This window comes from Osmia lignaria, chromosome 6 (assembly GCF_051020975.1).
Source record: "Osmia lignaria lignaria isolate PbOS001 chromosome 6, iyOsmLign1, whole genome shotgun sequence".
Classification (NCBI taxonomy): Eukaryota; Metazoa; Arthropoda; class Insecta; order Hymenoptera; family Megachilidae; genus Osmia; species Osmia lignaria.
In genome coordinates, this window is record NC_135037.1 from 5,134,167 (window position 1) to 5,162,164 (window position 27,998).

General features: G+C 36.6%; 1 protein-coding gene across 1 annotated transcript; it reads right to left on the reverse strand.

The window, feature by feature from the left end:
- Positions 1-7: 7 nt before the first annotated feature.
- Positions 8-27,998, reverse strand: LOC117601617 (uncharacterized). Its single transcript, XM_034318616.2, has 4 exons — positions 27,879-27,998; positions 5,481-6,486; positions 4,857-4,949; positions 8-1,623 (listed from the first exon to the last, which is right to left on the reverse strand). Exons 2-4 carry the CDS (start codon positions 6,459-6,461, stop codon positions 1,030-1,032), a joined length of 1,668 nt encoding a protein of 555 aa, XP_034174507.2. The 5' UTR covers positions 6,462-6,486; positions 27,879-27,998; the 3' UTR covers positions 8-1,029.

A 27,998-nucleotide genomic window follows, 5' to 3' on the forward strand; every position in this document is an offset into this window, starting at 1 on the left:
CCATTCGCCCTTCTCATTTTTTTTTTTTTATCATTTTTCTTCGTAATTAATTATCTCGCGTAAATCATCCCGATATAAAACCCGATTCTTCAATTATCTTCATCGTCCTCTTCTTAATTCATCTTCTTTCTCTTCATCGTCTCCTTTCTCTCCCACACTTTCGCTCCTCATCACTTTCTCACTTTCCTTTCTTTCATCCCCTTCTTCTTTTACGCTTCTTCTATCACACTTTATCTTTCTCTCTCACGTGTATATATATATACCTTCAATAATTTATCGATGTATATATATATGCGTGTATATATATACATATATAAGCTAAACGTTTCGTCTTAAAGCACTGATTAAACGAGGGAGCTCGTTTTTAACGTGTCCCTCCCTCTGAACACGCGTTTACCAACCATCCTAACCAAAATCACAGGACTAACTAGAAACACCGCCGGTATATTTCTTTGCCTCGTCGCTCAATTGGGGAGCCGATTAGACGCGAGGTGTACACGTACCTCAGCGTAGGCGAACGAAAAGACAGGAGAGACCAGGAACGATAACAGGGAGAAACCGAGGAGACTCGAATGATCGTCGAGTATCATCCATTGGTGAACAGTAACCAACACGTTTCAATGTAAACAGCGGTCTACTGAACGGAACCAGTCGCGTCGAAAGAAGGACACGAGAGATGATGATGATGATGATGATGATGATAATGATGATGATAATGATGATGATGATGACCAGGAGAAACGGTAGCCGGTAGAAACGAAAGAAATACGAGAAACAACGAGCGAATGAGAATGAGGCACCACTAGTAGAACTTCTCGTGTCCGTGTTCCCCTTCTCTTCGTCCAACAGTGTTCCCCGTGTACACTCGTTGATCCTACGATCAAGCGACGTTGTATCTTCCCTTATCCTCGTCTTCATCTTCACGCTGGATGGCGAACGGAAACGTTGAAGACGATTCATCCTTCGGCGGTTGTTGTTGTTGTTGTTGTTGTTGTTGTTCCGGCGGCGATGAACGTGGCTAAGGCGAACTCAATGATGCGGCGGCGGCGGTGGCGGGGCCTCTTCCTCGGAGGGATCCACCGGGCTCGGGGACAGGAACTTGCGCACATACTTCGGATAATGTGTCTTTTCGTGGGCCTTCAGTATCGTCGACCTCGAGAAGGTCTTGCCGCATAACGTACACCGGAACGGCCGTTCCCCGGTGTGTACCCGACAATGATCCTTCATGTGATGCCGCAACTTGAACGCCTTGCCGCAGAACTCGCACTTGAACGGTCTGTCCCCGGTATGGGCAGGTAGATGGGCTATCAACGAGCCAACGTCCGGGAACGACTTGCCACAGAACTTGCAGAGGACGACGCCGGAGGTCGGGTCCGAGTGGGCCGCGAGCTCGAGGTCCATCGGCTCGATCGTACCTGCGGTGGGGTAGTGGGCCTCGGGCGGCAGGTGCATACCGGGCTCGAGACCCAGCTGAGCCTGCAGCTGCAGGTGGGCCGCCTGCTCACGGAACTTGAGCGACTCGAGGCTGTGCGATAGGATGTGCCGCGCCAGCTTGCTCTGGTGGAGGAACGAGGCACCGCAGTACATGCACGCAAACACCCGCTCATCCACACCCATCAACTCCTGCAACCAAACAAACAAGAACATCAACTTCTTGTCTTCCTCTTTAGCACGTCCTTACACCCCCAACAGTAGCGTCTCCCTTTCTCTCTCGCACTCATTCGCTCTATCACTCCCCCTTTCTCTCACCATTTTACTTTTTTATCATCTATCTAAATTTCTATCTATCCATCTATCTATCTATCTATTTATCTATTGTTTTTCTTTTTTACTTTGAAGTGATCGTTTCAAGCAGAAAAGATATAATACCGTCTCCCTTTCTCTTTCGGTAGTGTCTCTTATGACATGGATGTTACACCTCGCCGTGACAAATCGCTCGTTTCGACACTACTCGATTCACAGATATCTTGTATATACATATATGTATACATAATATGTATGTAGGAGCCGGGTCGCGGCGAGCCTTTAATCGGCGCCCGTTCGCGCTGCTCATTCGAATAACGTCTCTCTTTCTTTCTCTCTTTTCTCCCGTTGCCTTGCGTATCTTTCGACTACTTCTCTATCGCCACTAGACCGTAGGCGGAAATAATAATAATAAAAAAAAAAAAATATTTGTTAAAATAAAGAAAGAAAGAACAGGCAAGGCTCGTCTTCTCGAGACCGCTACTTGTAAAGAAGCGCGTTTTTGGCATGACCGGAAGTATACGAGGCTCTCTTTGATAGATCTTTATTTAATCTTTCCTCCACCGGATTTATCAGCTGTTTATCGCTCTGTGGAAAAAGAAGTCCCTAGCCTTACGAGAAAATGATCCCTCTCGACGGCATGTAAGACGGTAGCACAAGAAGTTGACGCTCATTTTTGTTTGGCACGACGCGCACCCCCAGGTTTATATTAAAACATGTATGACAAGGAACTGTCTGAGTGTGTGTATATAGAACGCGTCAATATATACACACGTAACAACGATCGTCATTATACGTGCCTATATACGGACGGTGTATAGATGTGTCGGTCTGGGATAACAAGTGACACATATGTAGTACCGGGCCCACGGCAAAATCCCCACAGCCTCGCTCAAGAACAACAACAACAACAACGACCCACCCGCCCCCTCGTCCCTCCTCCCATTTTTTTTTTCACTGTTTTCTTATTCTTATTTTTTTGTTCAAATTTCGTTTCTTTTTTCTTTTCTCTTTTTTTCATAACGTAGGTAATAAAACTGCGGCCAAAATCGCCGCGGCGCAAAATTGTTCGCCGTAGCAAAAGGCATTGCACTCAACCAAAAAACGACAAATCGAAATACAAATATTACAAAGTAAGTAACAAATGGTAATAATGAATGTCAATATAATTTGTATATATGTATAACGATATATATATGTATGTAAAAAAACGTGAACTGCATATATCAGTACATGTATGTAACAATATATATGATATGTGTATATATATGTATATACATATATATATTTATGTATTTATATACATATATATATATATAAAAATGTAGTAAAAAACAACCATGGCCAAAAACGAAGGTCAACTTCTTGACAGTGAGCTAGCAAGACAGGCTGGCAGGATGGGAGGAACAGGAAGTCGCGCGCCGATTTTTCCATCGATCCTTGTAGGAGCAAGGGTGGAGAATTAATGAATATTTCAAGTATCATAGATTTTAATACTATTTGCTTGGAATCCATGAAATACTGGGCTCCGAAATGGGAAAATATTGAAATTGGTAGTTTCCAAGGGACCTTCGAACATTGAGTGTCGATGAGCATTGAGAACTTTAACCCTTTGAGGAAGAAGTATTTTTAATTTTGATATAATATCTATGCTTCAAATTTTTATTTTTTTTTCAATAGAATTTCCCTCTTCAAAGGGTTAATAATTGTTCTGCCGCACCAAGGCTTTCGCTTATATCGGCAGATATTATACAGTAGACTCTCGTTATATTGTCGTGGACGGGGCTGTAAAAAAATTTTTCAAATTTCCAAGCTCACGTGGCAATATAACAAGAGTCTACTGTGAATGAAAATAATTACAAGGTGTAAGATATGTAAGTGTAATGTGAGCATAGAACAATTCTTAGAAGAACCATCCGATCGACTGACGAATAATCGAATAATTTTCTTCCTATTTCCGGAGTGGGACGGAGGAAATGGAGGGCAGATCGACGAAAAACAGCGCACGAGGAAACTGATAGACAGATAGACACACGAAGACACAGCGAAGGGAACGTGGATAAAATGGTAAACTCTGGATAATCCCGCGAGAATGATGGAGAACGAAGGATTGAAAAGACGGGACTAATGCACGGAAAAGTGAATTAGTTTGGAAAAAAGAAGATAATACGTTCGTCAAAGTAGACGGCATGCACTGATCGATCTCCTTCTGCGCAGCGCGTCTCGACGAAGATCTTTTCTTTACGGGGCGCTTGAAGCTAAAAAACGATCGGCAAGCGGCTAGGTTCAATTGATCATTGCGCTTGTCTCTTGGACGAGCCTCGTTTTATTTTATTTTTAAAATCAACTTCCTATCGCGTGGTATTGTGAAAAAAATCACGAGTTCAAAGGACCATCGTCTGCGGACGGTCGTCCAACGACTAATTCTCGAAACGTTAATCAATGAAGCTCCCATCGTGTACGAAAATTGAGAATTAAGTAAAGTACACATCTCTGTCGTCGAACCTCCGATCACACTGTTCTATCGATTGTCAGGACGACTGTTAATATATGACACGATCACTTTCAAAATTAGCAGGGAGAGCAGCAAACAGCAAAGCACTTGGGCACGCATGCAATAGACCCACATGCAAAGTGAACTCGAAATATAATATGTATGCCTGTCTATCTATCGGCGCGGATAGATAGGCAAACAAATAGATAGATATATAAATAGATAGATAGATAAAATGGATCGTGTTGTTGATGTTCCTCGTAAGTATCGTATCATCCTTCCGGATGACGATCTTAACGCTGTCCAACGGTCGTTCGCAACGAGCAGCGCGCAAACGAACGATTCGTCGTGATCTTGCACGAGTACGATTGAAATTCGACAAAATTGCAGGCGTTTCTTTTCTTTTCTTTTTTTTATCATTTTCGTTTGCAAGATTCACCGTCGGCTCATTCGCAATCCGTCGAGAACACCAACGTGTGCGACACGCGATTGCGGACGAGCGACGTGTACGACGACGACAACCGTAATCGATATACAAATGCAGAGTAAAGAGAAAGTACGAGAATAAAAAGTAGTCAATAAATTGGAATATATAGCGGAGGAAAGAGAGAAAACTCACCGGTTCTGGTGGGAGTCTGTAGTCCGTGGATATTTCGCTGCTCGCGCTTCGCTCCTCGGTCGACCTTTCCCAGTCTATCTCTTTTTTTAACGACTGCAAACGAACATTAAAAAATTTTCTTCATATATCGACAATAATAAAGTAGTGCCAAAAGTGTGCAACGTAGACTTCCCACGACTAACCCTCCGTTACATAATTTTCTTAATTTTGACAAGAAATTAATAATTTTTAATATTGCAAAATATGTAAGTTTGTATTTTTTATAATTTTATTGATAATAAAATTTGTGCATTTCATTATTTTACGTATATATACAACACAATGCAACGAAGGGTTAAGTAAAATCCTAGGGAACCCTAGAAAATCTAGGGAGCACTAGGGAGAACTTAAGTTGCACGCAACCATATACTGTCCACCAATCAGAAGAAGTCCCATGAGAATAATGCAATCTGATTGGACGTGCCCCACCTCAGGTCACGCGTACTTTCGATCGTGACGTATGATTGGTCAAAGCGATCACATCTTGCCCCTGTGCCCTCCCACGAGACTTCTTGTGACCAATGGGCAGTACATACTTAATTAAATTTATTATTTATAATGATAAAAATTAAAGATTATACTCACAAGGGGAACTTGTTGGACCGGGGGTAACCCCGACGGGCCCGCGAGAGGTTCTGTACTGTGCGGGGACGGAAGTCGGCTCTGTGGTAGGTTCAACGGAAGCACGCCAGGCGTGCCACCAGTATTGTTACTTAGACTCATATCCGATGGTCCACTGTGTACCGAGATCGGACTAAGGGTACCCCTGGTTTCTTCTAGACTGGCGACATCTTCGGAGTCCCTCCTAGGTCGATCAAGGGCTAAAGGTCCTGGACAAGGGCTACCGGGTCCTGTAGGCGATGGCGGACAGTCGGTCATGTCTACCGCCTCGGTGGACTCGCTGGTGGGTGGTTGGGTAACGTTCGGTTGGGTCTGTTCGCATTCTTTCACCCCGCCGGATGGCAGTCCCGTGCCACCGGATGTATTTCCTTCCCTGTCTCTTTCTTTATTGCTCGATTCCTTTATACTCTCGCGTTCTCGATGATGTTCTCGCGATGTCCCGCGTTGTATACCCTCGGATGTGCTCGTGTGTTGCTGCTGTTGCTGCTGTGGTTGTTGCTGCTGCTGCTGCTGTTGCTGTTGCTGCTGTTGTTGTTGGTGCTGTTGTTGTTGTTGGTCGTCTCTCGACGCTACCGCCGCGTTAATGTTTGTCATATCCGCTAGACCCTTAACCTTAAGGCTCTCCGCTGTCTTTAGGAGGTCCGATAGCTGGCAGTACTCGACGTTTACCTCGCCTTTGTACATGAAGTCGACGAGGGTACGTAGCTCGGCGAAACGTACGTCCTTTAGGATGACTATGGGGTGGCGGTTCGGGTGGTCGAGGAACAGGGCCTGGAAGTAGCTGGAGCACGCGGAGAGGACTACCTTGTGGGCACGTATCGAAGGTCCCTCCGTGCACGCCAGTGTCACGTCCACCAGCGACTCCGACTCCAGCAATTGACTGAACACACCCAGCAAGTTGCTCTGATGATTGTTCCACCTCAGGCAGTAATGCTCACTTCCCATGTCTGAACTGCACCCCGCAACCCTGCTGCAGAAGAAACATTTGTACCGGTCCCTGTGCTACTATCTTCCCTCGGTTCCTGTTCATCTCGAACGTGTCTCTCTGTTTTCTTTTCTTTTTGCTTTTCTTTTCGTTCTTTTTTTATCATTCTCTCTTTTTTATCTCTCTCTCTCTCTCTTTTTTTTTTAATACAACTCTTTCGTGCTTATTGTCGCGGCTGCTCACTGCTTCACCGTTGAAGTTCCCGGGGTTAGTTGCGACCGCGACACCCGTACATTTTAATTTCCGACTGTTGACAGAAACTGTGACTCGTCAGACAGAGACTCGGCTTGCTTGATTATTGTCGGAGACACGGAGGGAACGCGGATTGGGCGATCAATGAGGAAGGTGATCATTTTGAGCTTGATTTATTTCAGTTGCGATCAACATCCGTAAGTTTGAGATATCTGAGATTTGTCTAATGTCAGCTGCCTCCAGAAATGTGGACTGGCCCACCCATCACCCCAAAATTCAAAGATTCCAGCACATAAAAATTCCAAACTCCAAACTCCAAATTCCGAAATTTCAAATTGCAAAATTCCAAATTCCAAATTCGAATTCCAACTTCTAAAATTCTACAAAATTAAGTTAGAATGGTTCAAGGGACGATCAAAAAAATAATTTCTAACATTCCGTTTTGATCCGGAGATTGGAGCACCGCTGACGCACTTCCTGCGCGGCGAATCAGCGTCTGCGGAAGCGCGCGCAGTTCCGCGCGATTTATTCGCGGCGTTTCTTAACGCGGCCATCGTTCAATTCCGGCCACGGAACACGTGGCCGCGATGGTTCCCGACCGATATCAGCTGACGATACCGACGTCCTTTTCTTATCGTCCATTATGCCTTGCCGTTGGGTATACCGTATTTATTGCCGCGTTTAATGCGTGAACATTGCGTCGCGTTCTCGCGCGCACGTGTCGCTGCCATGTGCGCACAATTACACACGCGTGTACACGTATAATTATCTACGCCACGTACGAGAAGCGGCTTTGGACGCGTGTTCGCGTGACACGTTCGCGGATACGCGCGATGGCGTGCACAAGGGACGCTGGCAAGCGATGCTCGCGTGATACCTGCGGCTCCGTGATAACGCGACCGTACGTGATAATACACGGAACGTATCGTAATAATAAAGAGAAAATAACATTTTCACGTGGACCAAATTGCCGTGAGATTATTAGTGGTCGCTCGCTGTTTAAATAATTTTATGGTGTGCCATAAAATAGATACCTTGAACATTGCGAGCGTTATTGAAAATAATATTGTATAAATTAATTTACGAAATTACAAATTTAAGTATAAAAAAGGGTTTAACAATTTGAACTGATTGATTTCCTTGTAAAACGATATGTTCTTGAATATGTCTTTAAGCATGTTTCTATGGTAGCTATTATTCGTCTAAATATAGCAACGAGCTGTAATTACATTGATTATTTTCAGGCTATGAAGTTCAATGAATTAATACTGTATAGAACAGTAGTGGATTTCGTATAGGACATTTTAAGGGAGTTTGTTATTTAACTATGATAAATTTCTACTCTCTAACTGTCTAATAGGTAATTATGATGAATACTGATTAATTTTGGATAAGCTTAAGTGTAGATAATTAGCGCTACTTAAATGTAATGAACACTTTATCAATATTTTCCTAGAGTACCTTTAAACTGATATGAAATTGTATTATATCTGATAGAAAATGCAACATTCTCTACTGTATTATAAACAATATTCCATCTAGAGCAAAATGTAATTAATTAATTTGTTTATATCAAAATCAACCGTGCAATCTTTACACTCTTTAATTACTTTGTGACACTGTTTCTTAATTATTAAAGTTTCTTAATTTAATTAAAGATAATTAGATTGATATTTTGAATAATTTAAAACAGTACCATTTTTCTAAAAAAATAAGTTTTCTTCCTTAAAAAACTAGATACGAAGAATAGCAATAAAAATTGTCGCTCTAATAATTTAAGTTATTCTGCTATAAATAGCTTCAACGCTGTCTATAGAACTGTACGTAAAAAGTTTGTTAGTATAGCCTGTCTTTATTAAACACATTTAGAAAGAAAAATTACCTATCCAGTCATAAGAACTTGTAAACTCTAAATTACAGCTAGGTCATGTTCATTTCACGATACTAATGCTTAGTAAACTTTATGTGTTCATATGTGCCTCCATGTATGTGTGAAAGTCGAAAGTTCTCTTGAATTTATAATTTCATATAAAATCTAGTCAGTGATTAATTAAACACGCGGAGACTACTGATACCTCATAAAGAGAACTACAAAAATTGTATTATAACAGAATATCATATTTGATGCGGTTTACACTAAAGAAATATTGCATTCTGAAAAAATTTTGCATTCAAGGAAATAAGCAAAAAAAGAAACTTTGTTTCAACCAACTTTGTTCTGTTTTTTTCCAAACGTGTTGCGCATATTAAATTCGCTTTTAATATATATTTCTCATCGTCAGAAGCTGAATAAAATTTTACAGAAAAAAGCTTGATATAAATTTGTTAATTTGAAGTAAAAATTTTTACTAATGATTCAATTAATATTCTCTTGATACTGTTCCTTTTATTTTAATGTCTAATTAAAAAATAAATTATTACTTTGTTCGAATGCATTACCAAAATGTTCTGTACAGTGTTTTATTCGTTAAAAAGTAATTAAAGTAGGATATTCATTGTTAAAAGTGCAGATTTTGGATTTCGGTGAAACACAGCGCCCAATCGATGGCAACCCATTCATCGCAGAATTACTCGAAGCTTTCACAGCAAGGCGCTTCACGAATTCTATTTAAAATGTTATCTTTTCTATCAAATTAAGAAAAATAAACGACTCTGTAAATATTATAAAGATTTTTGTTATGTACCTTCATATGTATGTATTCGAATAAAAGTTAATTGATACTAAGCAATTTATTTTTCTAATTTCATTTTTCACTTTTACCGTAATCTTTGAATTCATTACCAATAATGAAACATTAATATAAATCAAATAAACATTTTTGCATTATAATCTGGAATTTTTTACAAACACATGAATCATTTCAATTAGACAAAAATGACCAAATTCAAAACAATATTTTTTCTAATTTAAGTAGGAAAGAAAGGATTTTTAAAAAGGTTTACAAAATTTAACTGTACGAAGAAATTCAGAATATCTTTTTAAAAGAATATTTTAAATAGTATCTACCTTATTTTTTATTCTTTGCAAAAGTTATTTAAAGTTACATCCCACGAATGAAAGATAGGCGAATTGTGAAGCAAGGAAGCATAAGAAAATCCGAAAGAAAAAGAACAGGAGCGACGAGTTTCTTTCAAATTAAGCGTGCAACGATGCGCCCAGCTGACCTTTGCTTCTCATCGGTCGCTTTGTTTCGTAACGTTCCCTTTGCACTTTCAAACGCACACTTCTGTCTTATCCGCAAAAACATTTCCCTTCTTCTAACACTTATTTTATGGGGACAGGTTCCCAGGTGTAGCATTCTAATTTCAAACAAACTTTTCACGATGAAATGCTTAAACCCATCACATATGGTTTCACGAGTGAAAATATGTTAATAATAGTTAATAATTTACATTTTTCTGCTATTAATTTACCACTGTTTTCAATTAGTCTGCAAAAAGTTTTTAGAAGAATTAAACTAAATTTTTTTAATAATTTGGCATAATATTATTACTGATTTTATATTAATCTTGCATTTTTATTATTGTTGTCTTCATTTGAATTAATCAAAATTTCCCGAACTTTAATTATGCGTTTGCAGGTGCAAAGTGCACAGATGCAATTCAAGCAACGAGATACACAATATCATGTGTATGTCGCTAAATCAAGAGGTAATGTTTAAATATCGCTCAAAGTTTGTTAGGTGCAACTTATCTATTACTGCGTATAATTAAGCGTACCATTAGGCGCGTGGGCGAAATTTGCATTTGCCTATCAATAGACTACTTAAACGACCAACCCCACCAAATGATAGATTGCAAATCTTTCATCTTTGATTAAAAAAAATGCTTACAAAAGAGGATATTTATATTATAAATAGATCATTTTTCTGCATTTTATCACACATATTAAAGCATAATTGCAACTTGCAATGGCACCAGGTGAAAAGTAATTGAAAATCTATCAGAATCAGTAATTTCTCGTATTAAAAATCATTTTGATTTATTTGCAATTTGGAAATAAACATATATTCCACACCGATTGTTATAGGAAACACTATTTTTAGTGAGAAAATAAAAAAAGAAGAGGAAAACGACATACATTACATTCTCCGTCTAAAGAAAGAAAAGAGGCGCGTTAAAAAGTTCATCGATAACAAACTGCAGTCACATTCGATAGGAAAAGGGTGAGGTAGAAACGGTTGATTGGTGGCTGAAGCAGAAATCAACGTTGACGAGCCGATCGCGTGGTCGATTTCACGAAAAGCCACGAGTTTCTCGTGAAAGCCAAGCCGATCGCGAACAGGAAGACCGTACCCTGATCGTTTATCGTTGCACGAGTGTAATCTAATTGCGTAGCTGGCCGGCGAACTGTTTAACATTAAACCGATTCCACGGTTTAGTCGGCGTCGGCGTCGGGACACACGTGCGTGCACCGTTCTAAACGGATTGACCCAAAGAAAACCTGTGAAATGACATAAATAACGAAGGCATGTGTGTACGTGTCGCCTTATGTAACGAGAGGTACCAAGCAACGAGAAAACGTGGGACGAAAGAACACTTTTAACCCTTTCAATACGTATGGCGTCTGGATACACCATTGCTAAGAAGAATATTCCTTGAATCGATTATTGTGGATAAGAAGCATCTACTGTTTCTTAATGTTTATTTAAAAAAGAAATAAATATTGTGATTTTGTGGATAAGAACGCTTTGTCTTATTTAAATTTCAAATATTAAACTTTATATCTGAAATAATCAAAATAATATTCTTTTTATTATAATATAAAATATTCTTTTATTTTCACAATAGGATTAATTACTTTAAAGTAATTTTTTTTTATCAGACAATGTCTACTTTTCAAACCATTCATATTATAGAGTTACTTCATATGTGCAATATTAATAATTCTTCAGATAAAATAAAAAATGTTCCATTTTTACAAATTAATGAAAATGAACAGCTTATGAATGCTTAAACACCTATGACATTTTTAAATATAAAAACATTCAGAATATAAAAAGGTTATCCCCATAATTTTAAAATATAGCGTGCACGAAAGTTCTCCATATAACAATGAAATACCGCGTACATTACAGTCTTTACCAGCCCATAAATGTTTAACGACATAATGCTGAAGTAAATGAAAGCAGCTAGTGATTAATTTAAAATCTGTACCACGTTAACGTGCAAATAAATGTTTAACCCAAAATACGTTGCAACGCATTGCAACCGGAAGGAATTTACACCGTGCAAGGGTGTGCAGTTGAAGCTGAAAAAAAAATATACACCTACAGGTTGCGAGATTCCAGGAAATAAAATGGCAAAAATTTGCAACAGAACGAAAAGGACCGAGACAGTGTATGTACAGTGGAAAATTGCTCGGCACACGCTTTTTGTGCGTCACTGAAAGTTAAACTCAGCTTAATTGCCCCTTTTCATATCGCACGATTGTGAAAATGTTTCGCTCAACATCGAAACGTTTACAGTTCATTGTTATTTTTACAAGCGTCACGCCGTTTAACTTTCCATTCGAATGTAATTCGCACCCTCACCACGATTTTCCAGCTGAAACTTTCACCCTGTAAAAATATTTATTTACTTACTCTTTTCGTTTAAGAAATTTACAGAATTTTCGATACTTCGTTACCTTACGAAATTAATATCATATTAATTCGAATTTTCTTTAATTAATTTTCTTTCAATTATTCTATTATTCTATTCATGAAGATTTACTACCTCCATCCCCTAATCGAAAGAAGGGTTGGAAAGCTTTTGAATCTTATAAAAGAAAATTACAAATCCAGAAGTTTATAAAGTTGTGAAATTTCTTTTTGCTACCCCTTTTCAATTAAAGAGAATGAAAAATGCCTTCACCGTTCAAGAAACTAAATTTATCAATTTCTAAAATCTATCAAGTTATTTTTGGACCAGAGAAAAAAAAGAAGAGATGATTAATGATAAAAGTATTAATTGCTTAAAAAATTATCGTTGACTGATTGTTCAAGGAAATTGGTTAAAATTCATGAAAATGTTTTGCAGAGAGTTTAAACAATATTTTTTTCTGGTAACTGTTAAACATTTACGATTACAAGAGTCAAAGATCATAAAAAGAAATTTTAAAGTACTATTCTTTTTGAATATATGAAATCATGATTACATAGGTGCATGTATAATCAATTATGCGTGCATTTGAATATAAAATTTTGCCTGGTTGGCTCTTTGGTTAGTAATGCACAAACCGTAAATACATTTGGTCATTAGTAATTGTATGTAAAACGACATGCATCATTTGTTATTACGGTTATAATCAATGAGATAAACAACACGTGGCTCGTGTATAATATTGATACGAAAATGGCAAATAAAAACGAAGATTATATTTTGTTATTGCATAAAAAACAATCCCCGAGTTTCAAACGACATTTGACCCTAAAAATATGATAAAATAGTACTCGAAATTTCTAATTTGTTAACTCGTTACCACGATGGTTAATAGAAATAACATTTGAATTAATCAATTAATTACAGAAAAGGACTTTCAAAGTGCTATTGACATTTGAATAACAGAGTAACAAATTTCCAAGAAACTGCAATAAGCTTTGAGAAAAATCATTGAAAATTTTTAATAATCATCGAAGTTGTTGGAAACGCACGTGCGATGAAACGGCGTTAGTAAGAGTGCGTTTAACGCGTAGCTCGAAACATAAATCAACATAATTTAACATACTAATTGGCGAATCGAGTGTTACCGTGACTTTGTAATTTGCCGTTGACAAGTGAAAAAGTGTCGGTGATTTGGTTGCAAATATATTTATGAGGCGAATTAATGCTTTCCAGTACTATAAAATTACGATAACGATAAATTATATGCACGAGGCAGATTCCTCGCACGTGTAATTCGTTACAGGAGAATTTGATTTCACAGTAAGCTGTTTGCCGTGATTACTTAATGACCTTATACTTGATTAACACGTAATCGAGTAATTTTAATATATATATTCTATCACAATCTTACAGTAGTAAACACTAAAGATATCCGTCGATTTTTTGGCTGTTTGACAATTCAAACAAAAAGAGGAAAGGTATTGAAATGATTACAGAATTCTTTTTAGAATAGACGTGTTAATTGATTCCAAATTTTCACTTTGATTAATGAATTTTATTATTCTTTGATCATTGAAGGCGATAACAAAAATTTTTATGTTATGTTTGATAGATGTAAAATATTGAATTTGCTCAAAAAATTTATTTCATTAAACCATTTAATGACAAGATTGATTTAGCCTCTTTTAAAATGTATTGCACTGGAATAAAAAATTAGAATCAAATGATATAAATGTATAATATATTTTAAATAAAATTGAAGTATTTTTCTTTTAATAATCTTTTATATAAATGATTTTCAATACCTTAAATTTTGTTGCTATTGAAATTAAAAATGTGTGAATTATAAAGCACATGTTTGAAGAGATGTGCATTGTGATAAGAGTGATTTCCAATTGTTTTTGTGTTCATTAATTTCTTATTTTAACGATAAAGGTATTTTTATAAGAATGAATATGATAACAGAACCTGAGTATCTTTTCATCAAATCTTTCTACTATAAATTAATCAACTTGTTATGTATGACTACGTCATTCTTTGGTAATACAGTCTTTTTTCTCATTCTTAAATGATAGTCCGAGTTTTTGCTGTAATGCAATTAATACTTTGTGTTTCTGATTTGAATCTGAGAAAAACATTTTTCTGATATAACAAGATTAGTTTCATATCTATGATAATGGCAGTGCAAAAAGATAAATAAAGTACGAAATAAAAAGGAACCACCAAAATGAAGCAGAGATTGCCAAAATATAATTTGAGTGCCAATTATTAATCATTAACAAGTTTTTAAGCCACATAACTAATTTTTTTGTGATTAAGAAGAAACCAATTAAAAGCTAATTTTACAAATCAATTAATCATATTTTATCACTGTTACAAAATGTTTTCGTTTCACCCATGCCTAGCATTTAATTAACTGAATTGTCCGTTGAAATGTTTTTATTCATTTGTTTTGCTCTTAAAAACAATAATTACTAGTTATAATTAAATAATTATAATAAATTATTAGTTATAATTAATTAGTTATAATTAAATACTAATTAATCGTTTTGCTGTTAGAAATAATAATTATTATGTGCAGTAAAATATAATTTTTTCGTCTAACATAATCTAAATGAACATTAGAATTTGTTTAATTATCCCCCTTTTTTTCTTCGAAATATGATTTAAATTTTCAAATTCCCGTAGCTCAGAATAAATGACTATAATTTTATTTTCCACATATTTTGTAAGATGAATAACTTTTAACAAAATTATGGTTATATTATTATTAAATTTTCGAGTATGCACATATAATCTTCAGTGCTCTTACAAATTCTAATTTATCGATACAATTCAAAAATTAAACTACCATTATAAAAAATATAAAAATATAAATTTTCCACTGATTATAATTCAACACCCAACCTCATTGTTACAATATTTAACTGAAATAAAGAAATGCAAAAGATGTGATCTATTATGTCAGACATTACGTGTTTCTATCAAACAAAAAAGTTCCTTTCAACCGATAATCCATAGACACAAATTCATTGCGTCTCCCAATTATTTTAAACGAACCACGATAAACCATCATCGACGCGTATTAATAAAACGATAGACAGAATGCAACTGTCGTGGAAGAAAACGTGTAACGTGTCCGTTGCGATGCAATCATTTCGAATTATCCTCTGATGATGTCAGTAGGATACGTCGCGACGTGAGATACACGAAATTCCGTTTCGTCGAAACGCGTCAAGAAGCGAATCAAATGATTTCGCGAACGTAATGAGAGCCTGATGGAAAGGATTGCATGGCATATTCTGCAACGTCGTTTCTGTACTTCCCGGAATTCTTTCGCTTTTAACTTCAATTTGTCTACCTTATCTTGGATGTTGTCTTGTTACGTTACCAGAACTTTGACGATTAAATTCTACACATTCTTCGCGGTGTTGAATGCTATGGGGGTCAGTAACTACCAACATTGTAGTTAAAAAGAAAACAGGGCGAAGTTGGTCTCTTATTATACATCCCATTAGAAATAATTTGAATTAACAAATTTGTAAAATTTTATCTTAAGAATAATAAATATTCGAATCTAATGCAGATATAAATGAAAGCAGCGTTAGAATTAATCATCGTTAGATGTCTGATACTTCTAATGAATCTGGAAGACTCGGTACCATTCTAAAGAAGAATTGTATTAGATGCTATGAAATCTGTGTGTAACCAAAAATATCTTCTTGTTTGAGCTTCACGCATTTTGAATTTATGTAGCGTCAGTCTTCAAATTTGGCGACACGCGCTTTCCAAATCTTGCGGTTATAATCGCAGATTTGGCTACGTATTCTAAAACATATCTCATCAACTGCCAACAATTTATGTTCAACCGAATCGCATACACAAAGCCTGTTTAGAAAATAACAAATGAAGGGTGCAGCGGAGGAAGACATATTATTGTTTTTTAATAAGAATTTCATGTTTCGTAATTATAATGCATAAATAACAGAAAATTCATTTTTCCTAATAAATTAATTTATTTTATGACAACCCATATTATCTCATTTAAGAAATTTTTCAGAAAAAAATATGAATCTTTTTAAAAAGATTTTCAGTTTACGAAGTTTCATAGTGAAAGGGTTAAAATGAATCGTCCCTAACTGTCATAGAAAAATGGAAGGGATGGTAGTAATGAATTTAGAAAAATTCTCACCTCAATAACTAAGAAAAAATATATTTTTTGGAAATAGTTCTATTACAGAAAAGTTTTAAAATAAAAAGAGAATAAAGGGGGTACTAATAATGAATTTTTAAGAATTCTCACCCCTATAACTGAAGGTAAATATTATTTTTAAAAATAGTCCTATTATAAAAAATTCACAAAAATTATAAATATTCAGTTGAATTTAGAAATTGATAAAAGCACTTGGTTATCCAATGATACTCTCTCGAAAACCCTTTAACGTTTCACTATGCTAAGACACTTTCAAATTAATATGAGCAGTCGTCTGAACTACGTTTCTTCGTTATAACTTCTACGTTGTATCGTTAGGCATTTCGTCGACTATTCGAGGAGGACCGGAAACGGATACGAGCGCTAGAGAACGCGTTCGAATGTGATGACGATTCGATTCGCGACGTCGAGTCGCTGAACAAAAGCGATTAAGCGGATTGTAAAATGGAATCGCGCGAACGACGGCAATATCGAGGAGACGGGGATAGCGAAACGCAGGAAATAATAATTAAATGGTAATTCTTGCGATCATCGAGTCGCTGATCCGCGACGATCGAAAACCACAGCGGTGCTGGTGACTCGTAATCGTAACATTAATAATTTTATGCTTTGTTTCGGTGTAACTGGGCTCGGTGTCGGTTTAATCTTGCGAAGCCGTATTGATTTATGAATACTTTGATGATCATATAATTTATGGTAACTATAGTTCTTGTACATTTATGATCTATCATCTGTGGGGCTTGCAAATGGCTTAACCAGAAACAAATGATTAATACATTGATTATGGTCGTAGTATGATAAAGTATACTTCAATTTTCAAAGATATTAAAAATTAATTATTTAAACAATTACTGAAGAGGAACAAGAAGTTATTAAAATAAATGACTAAAAATTTACTAGCCCCTTTCATTTGAGAATTTCGAATAACAAGTAAATTAGATTTAATGCAAATAATATTTAATCAGATTAAATCGATTTTATTAAATCGTTCGAAATAATTTTGGCCTAATACTGATTGATCGTATAATTCATTGAAATAATTAAAAATAATAAAATAATTAATATTATGTACTATTTCACATTATTATTAAAATATTAATATCATTCAAGATCTCTCTTTTCACTAATTTCATTATTAATCAAATAAATTATCCCCTTATAATAATTCTAAGAAATTGATACACTTGCAATCAAATCAGGTTCCCCGAGGAAAAATGGTGATGTCCCGGGTTCTCGTCCTTCCCCTTGGGCGGCCCCGGGGAGAATGACGATAGACGGGAGGAGGCCCCACATATAGGTCTCACTAATGACTTCCCACCTCTTACGTGCAAACGTTTACGCGGGAAAATTTGAATCAATTTTGCATTCATATTTCGTAATTATACATTAAATTTTATAATACTTAATGATTACAAATTACTTATATTAATTTTAATATTAACATCGTCAAAATTAAAATTTTGAAAATTCCTGCTTTCCCTATATCACCATTTTCTCTAGAAAAATCTGATTTCTTGGCCAGTTTCTAACATTATTCCTTAAGAAACTGAATGAATAAAATTTCAATTTTTCATACCAAATGATACCTGTTATATTTCATCCACTAAATTTAAAAAAATCTAATATGTAGTTAAAGGGTTAAGTACAAGACGTCGTCGGTAATCAGCAATTCAATGAACCTGTTAACAACTACGATCCTACATCTCAAAGTATCTACAAAAAGCCAGGTGAAAATTCATGGGTCACCCAGATACGGTTGACAAGACGGTCGAACAGTTAATGGTTCGCTTGATATTTTTCTTACGACCATAAGATTCCAGAGGATAAGAGGTGTCTACCGGCACCCGGTCGTCGTTAGCTGGTGGGTAACGACCGGCCTCTCTCCCACCCACGTTAAAACGCGAATCAGGTAGGAAATCCAGGTGATGGAAGAAGAAAGAAGAGCGTATAGAGAAAGCAGGAGGAAGCTGAATCGGTCGAAAGGAGACGAAACACGAAATGGTGGATGGCGAAGGAAAAAGAGATAGCAGAGACAGTGGTAGTGAAAGAGAAGGGTAGAGTGGGGTGAGCTAGGGTAAGCTAGGCGAAAATAACGATGGCTCGCCATAAATCAGCCAAGGCGACGGTCACGACTACGAGAATCGCCTGGCTGCGAAAAAGCTCGCTCGGTTACCAATGACTAATCCCCGTGGTAAGCTTTTTGCAACGGCTTCCTTTTACGCGCCCGTGATCGCCGGTGCTTATCGGCCGTTGCACGCTAGAAAAAAGCCTCGCGACGCCGCACCGTGAGCATGCCCATGGAAACATTATTTTTCCAACCATGCTCAAACCATGAACGGAGAAATGGATCTTTTAGTTCGGCCTTCTTGTTGCTTTGATCGGACTTGGTTACTTTTCACATATTATTTGAAATAACATGTTATTTCATTTTGTAATTATTATTACAATTGAGCAATGCTACTGTCTTTTTATTTTAAAATGAAATTTTATTACGACATGAATATAATAAAATGAAATGAAGCCTTTATTATTAAAGGATTTCAAATTACCATTTCAGATTTGGATACCTTTCCACCCCTTTCAATAAAAATTAATTTGAAAATTGAAATTACGACTTTTGTCAAATTTGAAATGAAATAATAGAATAGTTCATTATATGAAACTGTGATTATTTGCTGATTAATATATTTTATATTAACTCAAATTTTTCATGACATAAACCTTCTTAAAATTTGACTTTCTATCAGTTTATATGACATTTTAAAAATGTAATTCAATAAAAGTATGAATCAGTGAAGTGATACTTGTATAAGATTTCTAGCCTCATCTCTAATGTAACTGCATCTATTTAAGATACTCAATTAATTTTCAATAAATAATATTCAATCAATAAGGAAAGAATCAGTGTTTTATCAGACATTCCACGCATCTCTGGGTTAGGTTAAATAAACTACAAATACTTATGCATTTATGATGTTTTGAAATATATCTAGAAAACATATGCAACAAGTGTTCTACGAATAATGAAATCTAACGAAACGCATGAAATATTTAAAATTCACAAAACAGAATAATAATTTTTTATATTTTATGATAATCAACATAGGTATATTTGTATAAATATTCACAAACTAATTATATATGTAAAATAATTGTTTTATTTTCTTTTTAAATAAAGGAGATTTTTATTTGTTGACCAATTTCAGCTTTTCTTTTTCTTCTATATAGTAAACGTTTCCTCGTCTCCTGACTTTTATCCACAATTCTATAGAATGCATAATGAATTGGAAACAAAGAAGGAAGTAGGAAAAATTTAGTTAAAAGAGATGTTGCAATGTGAATGCTATTTTGGAAGATGGTATCACTCGCTTGATATTTTGTGTAAGATTACATCATTGTTAAAATCAAGATTATTCATCGTAGCTCGAATTACTATAATGCAAATTCAAATTTATATTATCTTGATTCTTTCATTTCGAAAATTAAATACAATTAACACGTCAGCTGCTGTAATAAAAAAACGATATACTATAAAATGTATTAATAGTAAGAATTTTCTAATTTAATATTTCTAACTCATGTAAAGAATTTTAAATACTATGCTAAAGCTTCAATAGATACCTGACTACCCAGTTGCCTACATTACACTTAACATATTTCAAATTCTTATTTTAACAATGTAAATTAACATGAAAGTGTGTAAAGAATAGGAATCTGAAGTAGTTTTGTGATACTTTCACAAGAATGTAAAAAATAATTAGAAATAATTAGCTTAGAATTTCTAAGCTTAGAAGCTTAGAAATGGGTGCTCGACTACCCTACTGCCCAGTAAGGGTTGAAACACCAAAGATTATATTTTGCAAAATTTAAAAGATTCAAATGGTTATCTGGAGCAATTTTATAACATTTTCACAAGAATATAAAAACTTGTCGACAGGAAGTATACAAGATAGGTGTCTACATAAGGGTTAAACGTTCGTCTTGCAGCACGCGTTTCGAACATTTAATGGCACGTATCGATTTCGAGGACGATGAATGGCATCGAGGACGTGGCGTTTCGGGGCAGAGAAGGTACAAGGGGGGAGAAATCAAACCGAATGACATTTCAGAGGGACGGAGACGGGAAATCTGGTCGCGAGGGGAGGGAAAAACAAATCTACGGGTCGCGCGAATGACGTTTCAACAGTGCGGCCGACTGGAGCAATTACTAACGGAATATTGCAATCATTACGTCTCTATCTGCCACGCAGTCGAGGCTTCTGTGTCTGTCTCGGTTCTATTTGCAACGAAAAAAAAGAACGAAAAAAAAAAAATGATCGCGTATCCGATGCACCTAGCGGGAGAGACAACCGCCTCGCGTTCGGGATCGAAAATCATTCGCGGAACGCCGCCAATCAAACCGTTTCCACGTGAAACTTGATTTCAGTCCCTGCCCCCGTCTCTTCCCCGTTGCGAAACGACGACAACCACCGCGTCGACGAACTACTACTATCCGTTACCGTGTCTCTTCGTTTTGTTCTTCCGTCGGCTCGATTTATTTTCACCATTTCAATAGACGCGCGAGCCACGTTATAATACCTGTAAACCTCCGATCAACTTCTTTGTTTCCGTAGTTTTTCGATCTAATGGACAACCCATCGATTTGTTTTATGTCTGTCTAAACGATTGTTAGATTGCTGGATGGAAAAGAATGATTATTGGAATATTTTTTTGGGGGATTGTTGGATGGATTGGAGTTTGTCTTTTTCGTTAGGTTGACTGTGATAGGAAATACAGATGTATGCAGTAAGGAATACTATAACTGCAATTGTTCAGAATGCGTTTGGATGACGGACCATGGAGAGAAGCACAATTTTTGTATTTCTAAATTTTCTTTTCTGTCAAAAAATTAACAAATATAATAAGTTTTCTTTAATAATTTCTGTTGAATTTATTAAAAAATTTTTGCACAAATATTTGATGTAACTAGTTTTTCATGAAAATCTATTTACGCCAAGCAAACGATAATAATAAAGATAAGTAACAATTAAAGTGTCGAAAACTCTTGGAAACTTTGCTTGGAGTTCCGCAAACAACATTAACAAAGATAATAATCAAACTACTCAACTTTCCCCAAGAAATCTAATTTGAGTTTACCAATTAATCCTAACAAAACTGACTTACACTTTAAACAAACAACCAAAATCAAATTTTCTTTAACATTAGAACAATTAAATTCGTCAAAATAGATCTTTCATTTCAAATACAGAAATTATTAACGCATTGCTATCAAAATATACTGATTTTTATCGAAATAATCTACCATTTACTTATTTTTCCATTTATTTTCAATTTAAAAGCAGATAAACATTCAACATCGTTCGTTTTATCGTTAAAAAAACTACTCTAATCGAATCACGCTCGTAAAAGCCGGGAAATACCATCGAGTGTCATTTGCGATTTACAGTGGAAGCGAAGATTTCGTTTCATTTTGCAATGATAATTACGTTCGACGGATGTCGCAAAGCGTCGCGTCCAATCTGGTACTCGCATCTAAATAATCTATCGGCTCGTCGAGACGTCGTTTCATGTCGTCGCTGAAACGTCGCTCAATTACGAATAGCCGCGTTTTAAATGAACGATATCGCGACGAGTCGCTTATCTGTTTTCGATGATGATTATAAATCGATAACCCGCGGTGGAAGAATGTGAGCAGATGTACGTACATACATTTCTCGCGATGTGAATCGTGAGAACGCGATCCTACAGACTCTCGAAACAGTGATACGATTCTTATCAGACCCCCTCCACGTCTCTTATCTTCTGGATTTTTTTTTTTTTTTTGTCAGCCGGCAATGATTTCTTTCGAAGGTTCATTCGAAGACAAGACTAGCTGGCGCTTCAGTGTCCTATGCAAATTTTTTCCTTCCGATTGATCGATGAACGCTGCGGACACGTTGCGGGAAAATTTTTGATTTTATCTTATCCATCGAACAGAAATGTCTAAAAATAGTTCTACGGAATTTAATCGCGATAATAAAAAACGTTTATTGGTGGGATATATACAAGTGTGTGTAATCATGATTTTTTGGAATATTGATGGATTTTACTTGGAAGAATATTTTAAGGTATACTGATTTAATAAAATTAGAAATAGAAGAAGAATACTGAAGAAATTAATAAACTGATATAGAGGTCGGTGTCACAATTTTTCTATAATTAAATAATTAGTAATAATTAATGGTAAAAATACGAAGAAAAACTTTGAATAGTATTAGTATTATACTAATAATGTAAGATATCGAACTGAAAATTAAAAATTGAAAATGAAATAGCTTTATTCTTAATAATTAGTATTTTAGTGTGTCTGACTACAGGTGACCACTTTCACTGTGGCGACTAATGAGTTAGAAAAGTTGATTAATTTGATTTCTATAAGGATCACTTATATTTTTATTAATCTTTGGACGAAATAATAAATCCTAAAAAATTGTTCTTCATCAAATGAGTGATTCTGGAACGTAGAAATTCTAACACGATTTAATCAGATAAAAGTAGTACAAAATGATACTTACAGCAAATCAATTTAAAGCTTAAGGTTTCATGAAAATGACTATATAAACGTTTCATAAATATTCTTAACAAAAATTGGATACTTTTTACTAATATCTAATTTCTAATGGTTTATACCTAAGAGATTAAAAAACATAAGAAAATGAACCTAAACTGCTGACTTAGTAAATTACCAAGCTCTGAGTATTCAAATCTCAAATGACTAAAATTTGTATATCCAGCCTTTTCTAGATCCACACATAAATAAAAAATAATGGAGTATATCATTGCCGCATTAAAAAAAAAAAAACAAAAAACAAAAGCAACAATTATCGACTCATTTGCTTTTACCGCCAATGACTTCGCGTTTAATTTAAACGACTGATATTCAACGAAACTGTGGCATCTCTCACGTTTTTCAATTTCCATCGTAACTAGCCAAATAGCGAGAGAACAGTGATAGAATGAATTTCGTGCGAGGGGAACGCTCAAAAAGTGTACCTCGCCGTTAATTTCTCTGATTTATCAGTGGTTAACGACCTGACCGCTGGCCAGGGAATGCCTTCACGGACTAATCAGTTCAGTAAATGTACAAAATACCGCGATCTCTTTCGTAACTGTACAACCGTCGTTATTTTTGCGTTCCCACTAAACCCGAAGCCACGTGTGTGCTCTTCAGAGAAGTTAGAAAGGAACGCCAACAGCTGATCGTCTGACATCCGTCTGTATCTACTTATGCATATAGAAGGCTATATGAAGAATATAGGTGAACAAAGCGTTTGTTATATCTAATGTTTTGACTACTGCAATATAAATGGCTGTGTTTAAAATAGAGCATTATAATGTAATTTAATTTCATTATAAATTGCAATTCAGTCTTTTAATTATTACAGTGACTGCCACAATGAAAATTAATCTGTATAGTAAAACACATTATAAAAGGAATTATTGAAAATACAGCAAATTTTACAGTTCTATTTTTTAATTTTTTAATATTAGGAATATATAATAGCTCCTTTTCTTGCCCTTCTTTTTGGATATTTAATTTAAATGAACTTTTAATGTAGGTCAACAATGTTCACTATTTTCTTCACTTTTTCTAATTCTTAATTAAAATAAACATAAGAAAATATTTGAGATATTCTATTTCATATTTTATCAAACTACTAACAAATATTAAAAATATTCCTTTTGATCATTTATCTACGATATTTAGTACTTATAAAGGTAATCTTATTTATCCACGTGAGTACTTCAGATTAATACTTTCATTTTCTGTTGATTATCCCTGCATTTTTTCTCCTGATAAAGTATTAAATTATGCGATTGCATTGAAGACAAACTTTGGACATGATTAGTATTACTCTAACATTGTAAGCTACTAAATTAAAGGGTTAAATTTGAGAATTATTATAAATGGGGAGTTCTACTATGGCAACCAAAGTGTTAAGACAACGGCCGCAGTAGATACAGCCATGTCTGACATGGCGCACAATCATACGAAGTATTAAGAGTACCAATAGAGAGTTTTTCAATCTGATTTCAAATTGTTAGTGTTATTCCTATAGAAATAATTAACATGAAATATTGGTGTTTAAATAAGAACATATATTTTGCAATATATTTATAAAGAAATATAGATACACAGGAATATTTCCGTTAATTTTATGACAGGACTGCTTTTAATATCTTCCATAATTCAATCGGAATTTATGTAATGAGAAATACGAATAATTAGGGTTTATTATTAAAGGTACGGTATGAAGTATTAAATTTTAACTTTCTAAATGTAAAAATTCCTTAAGTTTGCATTATGATAATTATCAAATATGTGATATAAAACTGTTTCATTCCATTCTCTCCTTTGTAAAAAGTAAAATTTCAAAAGCTACAGTTTCAAATTCGTAACATTCTTCAAAATGAGTTATCCTTTAGAACAAAATTTCTAGTTTTGTAATACTTTTAATAAAAAGTGATAATTCTGTTAAACTTCGTCAGCAATCTATCAAGGTGCGAAACTTAAACATTCCTGAATTTTATGTGAAAATTGCTAGAATTTCTAGCACCAAAATCTCTACCAAACGTACTGTTTTCTATCACGTAAATCCCTAACTACTCAGATTTTCCTACCTTCTTTATCTCGTAAAAAAGCAACGTTACAGAAGGATACAATCGATCTCACGCGATTCTCGCGTCCTCGAGCCATAAGTTTCCACGATACTCCATGAACCGATACGAAACGCGACTTCCTCGACGTCAAATTTCTCAGCTCGATAATACAGTTCCACATAAAGCATCGCGTCCACGTGTAAACCTTCACACTTGACATTAAATACACCAAGTGCTACTGAATTGCATAGAAAACTTTTCACTTGCAACAATCGTTCAAATAAACGAACCTTTTTAATTTTACAGGTGAAATTTAATGAAATAATTCTCCGTCACCCTGTATATCCGCTTCCTTCGATCTTCAATGTCACGTACGCGTCGATAGCGCGGCGAAAATTCGCGCGTGCGACCGCGTTAAGTTGTCGGAAAATTCGCGGAAAAACAAGGACGTGACGCGGATTTCACGCGTAACGATCGTTAAAATAGTGTCCAACGTAAACGTGCGTAGGGGGAGAGGAGAAAATGGTAACAGAAGCGCGAAAGAGTTACGGGGACGGTATAAAACGTGGATGAAGAGAGAGGGGCCGAGTTGCAACGAGAGGAACGGGAAAGAGAAAAAAAATATGCGACAGAGATGAGCGCGTACCAGGAAGAGAGACCGATAGAGAGTACGGTAGACGAGCGCGAGAAGGAGAAAAGGCTAGAGCCACGCGGCCTTCGCGAAACGTCAAACGTCTATGCTGTTTAGCATGCAGGGCCGTATGACTGAAAGAGGTTTACCCACGTTCTCGCCCTGATTACCTCTCCGCCTCCCTCGTGGAAACTAGACTATCATCGAGATACGTGTTTCGCGATCTACGGATCCGTCCGTCGTGTGTCGTCGAGGAAATCACGTACCCGAGTAACAGCCCGAGCTACGGATGTTGATCGACTTTATCATCAGCAGACGGCCGGTCTCGCGTGTCGGTTAAAATTGAACGATCGTGGGCGAGCACGAGTCAGAGGAATTTCTAGCTGTCAACGAAAGCGAAACTTCCTCCGCGAGACATAAAGCGACACGCGAGACGAACCGCGTCTAAAGTAGAACGATCTACCTGATCATAGGAGGATCCTCCTGTATCACCCTTTCACTTCTTCCACTGCTATCGAATCTTTATTGTTGCTCGCTCACCGAAAATGCTCCTCAACGATCGCCCACTTGACTCTCGTCGTCCTCCAAAAATCTCGGCTTACTCTCTCGACGCACATGGGATATTTTCGTCCCGCCGTGACGGCTCACGGAACACGCACTCTTCGCCTCGCGTTTCTAATCCGACACCAAATCATTCCCTTTTATCTCTTTCTCAATTCAAATTCGTTTGTAAATTTTTCATTCATTTTTATTCACTCGGCTCGTTCGAACGAGAGAATGATTCACTTGTCACGCGCTTGACAGGAAGCAGAGCGCGCCGTTGAGTTAGGTTAGGTTACCGTGTAGGTTGGTTAGCGCTAACGTACTTTCGGCCAACTTTTCGGAAACTGTTACAGCTGGCACGTTTCTCTCCGCTAGTAATCGTCGATGCGGGATAGCAAACACGCGTCTGTCACCAAGTCTCGAAGTGCGTGCTCCATTGAAACGTGTATCACGTTTTTCCCCGATGTTCGCACATCGATTCGACAGCGCACGAAAATCAACGGGAATCTTCCTTTACGTCAACGACGGTTTAATCGGTGACACGGATCGACCGACGTTGCTTTCACGAGTGCGTTTAACTTTTGTTTACTTTTCTCCGCGTTCCACGGCGATACGATTTTCCAGATCCGCGGTAATGGCTACACGTTTCGAATAGAATTTTTCTATTTTTCGAATAAATAAATCATCAACAGATTGTTGCACCAAGATTTTCGTTACGTTCGCCACTTTTCACTTGTCACGTGTCTTCCTGTACCGCTGAGCGTGGTACATCGAATTTTTCCTCGCCAGGCTAACGCTCGTGCCAAAAACGTTCTCGAGCTGATTTTCGAAGCGTTTTCGTGCTACTAACGCGTGGATGATTAAGATTTCATTGTTGACACTTCGTATCGCGACGATGACAGCGACGAACGACGATCGTATCCGATGAGAAACTGCACACGATCGTCGGTTACACTGCACGCGTACGAAAGCGTTTGCCAAAAGTTAAACAGCACAAGGTCGATCAACGTCGAGCGTGGTCCCGATGAGTATCGTCGGTGAATTCACGATCCACTGACGTCTCGCGGGACGGTAACTGTCAAACCGTGCGATTTCACGTGTATCTCGGCCGCGCTCTTCCTCCGACACGTAGGTTACGTTTTCTCGACGGTTAAATATCTTCGATCGTGTCAACGTATGGAAAGTGCGTGTTCCGCGTCCTTCGAATTTTCTCGCGACTCGGACCATGGTACCAGGTAATGGTCCTCGGTTATTCTCGCCGTTTCCCACGGGACATCGGTCGTGACAGCAAACAGCAGCGGCGACAACAACAACAACAGTAGCAGTAGCAGCCAGTGTCGTGAAACGTAACAGGAACGGGCACGAACGAGGAGAGAAAATAAACTTTCTTCAACACCCCCGGTGATGAAATGTATCAAAGAAAGAATAATGATGATATAAAAAAAAAAATTGAAAAAAAAAGTAGAAGATGACGAAAAATAAAGAAAACGTATGTATATTGATCACCAGTCGACAATTGCACGCACTTGGAGCCACGAATCTCGAATGGACACTTCGCATAGAAATATTTACCTTGCTACATGTAAAATGAATAGAGAGCCTGCCTGAATCGAACGAAGGAAGGCTCAACCGGCCCACTGTGACGTCGCCGGCCTACTGTCAGCTCAGCGCTCGCTCGGCCCCGCGGTCAAC